This window comes from Hyla sarda, chromosome 2 (assembly GCF_029499605.1).
Source record: "Hyla sarda isolate aHylSar1 chromosome 2, aHylSar1.hap1, whole genome shotgun sequence".
In the NCBI taxonomy this organism is placed as follows: Eukaryota; Metazoa; Chordata; class Amphibia; order Anura; family Hylidae; genus Hyla; species Hyla sarda.
This window is the reverse complement of record NC_079190.1, coordinates 10,763,483-10,766,224: the sequence shown is the minus strand read 5'-3', so window position 1 is coordinate 10,766,224 and position 2,742 is coordinate 10,763,483. Positions and strand designations below refer to the sequence as shown.

General features: G+C 44.0%; 1 protein-coding gene across 1 annotated transcript; it reads left to right on the top strand.

The window, feature by feature from the left end:
* Positions 1–908: 908 nt before the first annotated feature.
* Positions 909–1,832, top strand: LOC130357333 (odorant receptor 131-2-like). The gene has a single exon (XM_056560018.1). It carries the CDS (start codon positions 909–911, stop codon positions 1,830–1,832), a length of 924 nt encoding a protein of 307 aa, XP_056415993.1.
* Positions 1,833–2,742: the final 910 nt, after the last annotated feature.

Below are 2,742 nucleotides of genomic sequence, written 5' to 3'. Positions count from 1 at the left end.
GCTTCCCCCCCATCCTCTGCCCACATACCGCCGTTGCCCCATCGCCTCCCCCCATCCTCTGCCCACATACCACCGCTGCCCCATCGCCTCCCCCCATCCTCTGCCCACATACCACCGCTGCCCCATCGCCTCCCCCCATCCTCTGCCCACATACTGTCAGCGCTGCCCCATCGCCTCCCCCCCCATCCTCTGCCCACATACCACCGCTGCCCCATCACTTCCCCCCCATCCTCTGCCCACATACCGCCGTTGCCCCATCGCCTCCCCCCATCCTCTGCCCACATACCGCCGCTGCCCCTTCCCTCCCCCTCATCCCCGGTGTTAAAATGACCTGTTCCCGGGGTCCGTGATCCTTCTGGCTCCATCGGTGTCCTGCAATGTCACTGTGCGTACTGACGGTGACGTCGCATTGGGGACGCACATAGCAATAGAGCAGGAGCCAGAAGGATCGCGGACCCCCGGGAACAGGTCATTATAACACCGGGGATGGGGGGAGGCGATGAGGCAGTGGCAGCGATGGTCGTCTCTGGCCGGGGGGCGGGGCGGGGGCAGGGCATTATCAGCATATCGGCATAATGTCCAAAATCCCAATTATTGGCCAAACCGATAATCGGTCGATCCCTACCTATAATGCAAATTAGAAGTTTGTGGCATAAAAACTTGTGTTTATTACAGGAAATATGTCTTTGACCTGTAGCTCTCCAGATATTGCAGAACAAAAAACATAGTTGGAGACAAGTGTTCTACAGTATGGCTACAGAACAGTCATAAATGGTGATCTAAGCTTAATGTTGAAGGACACTTAAGATTGAGATGTTTTTGTAAAGTTTGAAAATTGGTACAAGCAAAAATTTCCTTTTTATTTTTTTGTTCAGGTTATAAAAAACAGAACATTGAGCGGTTTGGAAATGGTGAACTCCACTGAGCTCACTAACAACACCACTACCAAAGTAATGTCAACTCCAATGATTGTGATTACCATTGTCTTGGCCTTGATGGTCCTCTTCTTTGTTATCTATGTATACCTCATGGTCATCATTCTGAATGTCTTCTTTACCAGTCCCCAGGTCCGGGAGACCACACGTTACATCTTGTTTATTCACATGCTTTTTAATGATGCGATTTATTTACTTTTCTCATTTATGCTTTTCATATTATCAATTTCCGGCATCCTTTTCCCTGTACCAATATGTCTTGTGATTGCTTCTTTTACCACATGTTCATTCATAATAACTCCTTATAACTTGGCCGTCATGTCTTTGGAACGTTACGCGGCCATCTGCCACCCATTACGACATGCGGAGTTGTGCACAGCCCAGAGATCCAACCTTGCCATTGCTTTCATATGGATAATGGGGATGATTCCACAACTTGCCAACGTTATAGTCTATTGTTGTTTTGCTGACTCAAGATCCTTTAACTTCAAGATTATCTGTGACTGGAAGTTAATGACTGTGAGCAACGTCCAAGTAGTTATAAGAAATTTTACCGATATTGTTGGCTTTTCGACAGTGACAATGATCATTGCTTACACATATGTTAAAGTAACGTTTGTCGCACGGAGAATGGACTCTGGAAACTTTGCCTCCAAAGCTGGGAAGACGATCTTGCGCCACATGTTTCAGCTGCTGTTATCCATGTTGGCGTTTACCACTTTAATTACTGAGACGTATTTAACTCCTTATTTTAAATACCTGCCTTTTGTCAACTTCTTTTTAGTGATGTGCCTGCCTAGATGTGTAAGCCCTTTTATATATGGCATGAGGGACGAAGTGTTTGGTAAACCTATGAGAAAGTTCTACTTAATAGCCAGCATCCGGTTGTTACATTAAAATAGTATGTAGACCTAGAAAGTACCTAAAAATCAGCAATAGATAAACCTTTCATAGTTGAGCTCTACAATATTCTAGAAATATAATAAAGTAATTCTACTTTACTTTTGTTGAACCAGAAATATCCTAAGCACCTGTTCAATACCATGATCTCTTGGTAAAGTACACAAATACAATTCCTTATCTGGCCCAGTCCTTGGCCTATCAAGAAGATCTTCAAATCCCTTTATGTTGGAAAAGAAGAGGGTAACCCCTATAGATACCATCTATGGTCTCATGATGATTCAAAATGTTAAAATAAAAAATATGTAAGAAAAAAATGATTCTAACATTAAAGGGGTTCTCCACCATAAGGTAATTTTGGTAAGTACCTGGCAGACAGTAATGGACATTCTTAGGAAGGATTGGCGCTTGTCTTGGGGCTAAATGGCTATGTTGTGAGATTACCATAATATTGTGGCTAGCTTTTTGTGAACTGGTATTTCCTGTTTGTTTTTTCTTTTTTTTTTTTTTTTTTATACAAATCCCATAATTCCATTTTCCTCCCTCCCACACATCAGCCACCCCTCCCATTGAAACATAAATGAGCTGCATCCATTCAAAAGTCCTGTGGTTTTCAATCAGGGTGCCTACAGCTGTTGCATTAGTTGCAGATTGATCTCTCTCCCAAACGATCGCTCCACCCATTGAAGCAGACAGGCTCCATGTCATCAGCTGACTAGTGAGTCAGGTCTCGGCCGCATTGCAACCTGGGAAAAATCTGAGACAACAGTCATTTTGTATGCTGTTATAAAATGCTGTTGAACATCACATAAGAATTGTGACAAAACCGTCACACACAGGTACAGACACTATACAGTAACCTCCCGACATGCGATGGCCCCGACATACGATAAAATCGACATACGAT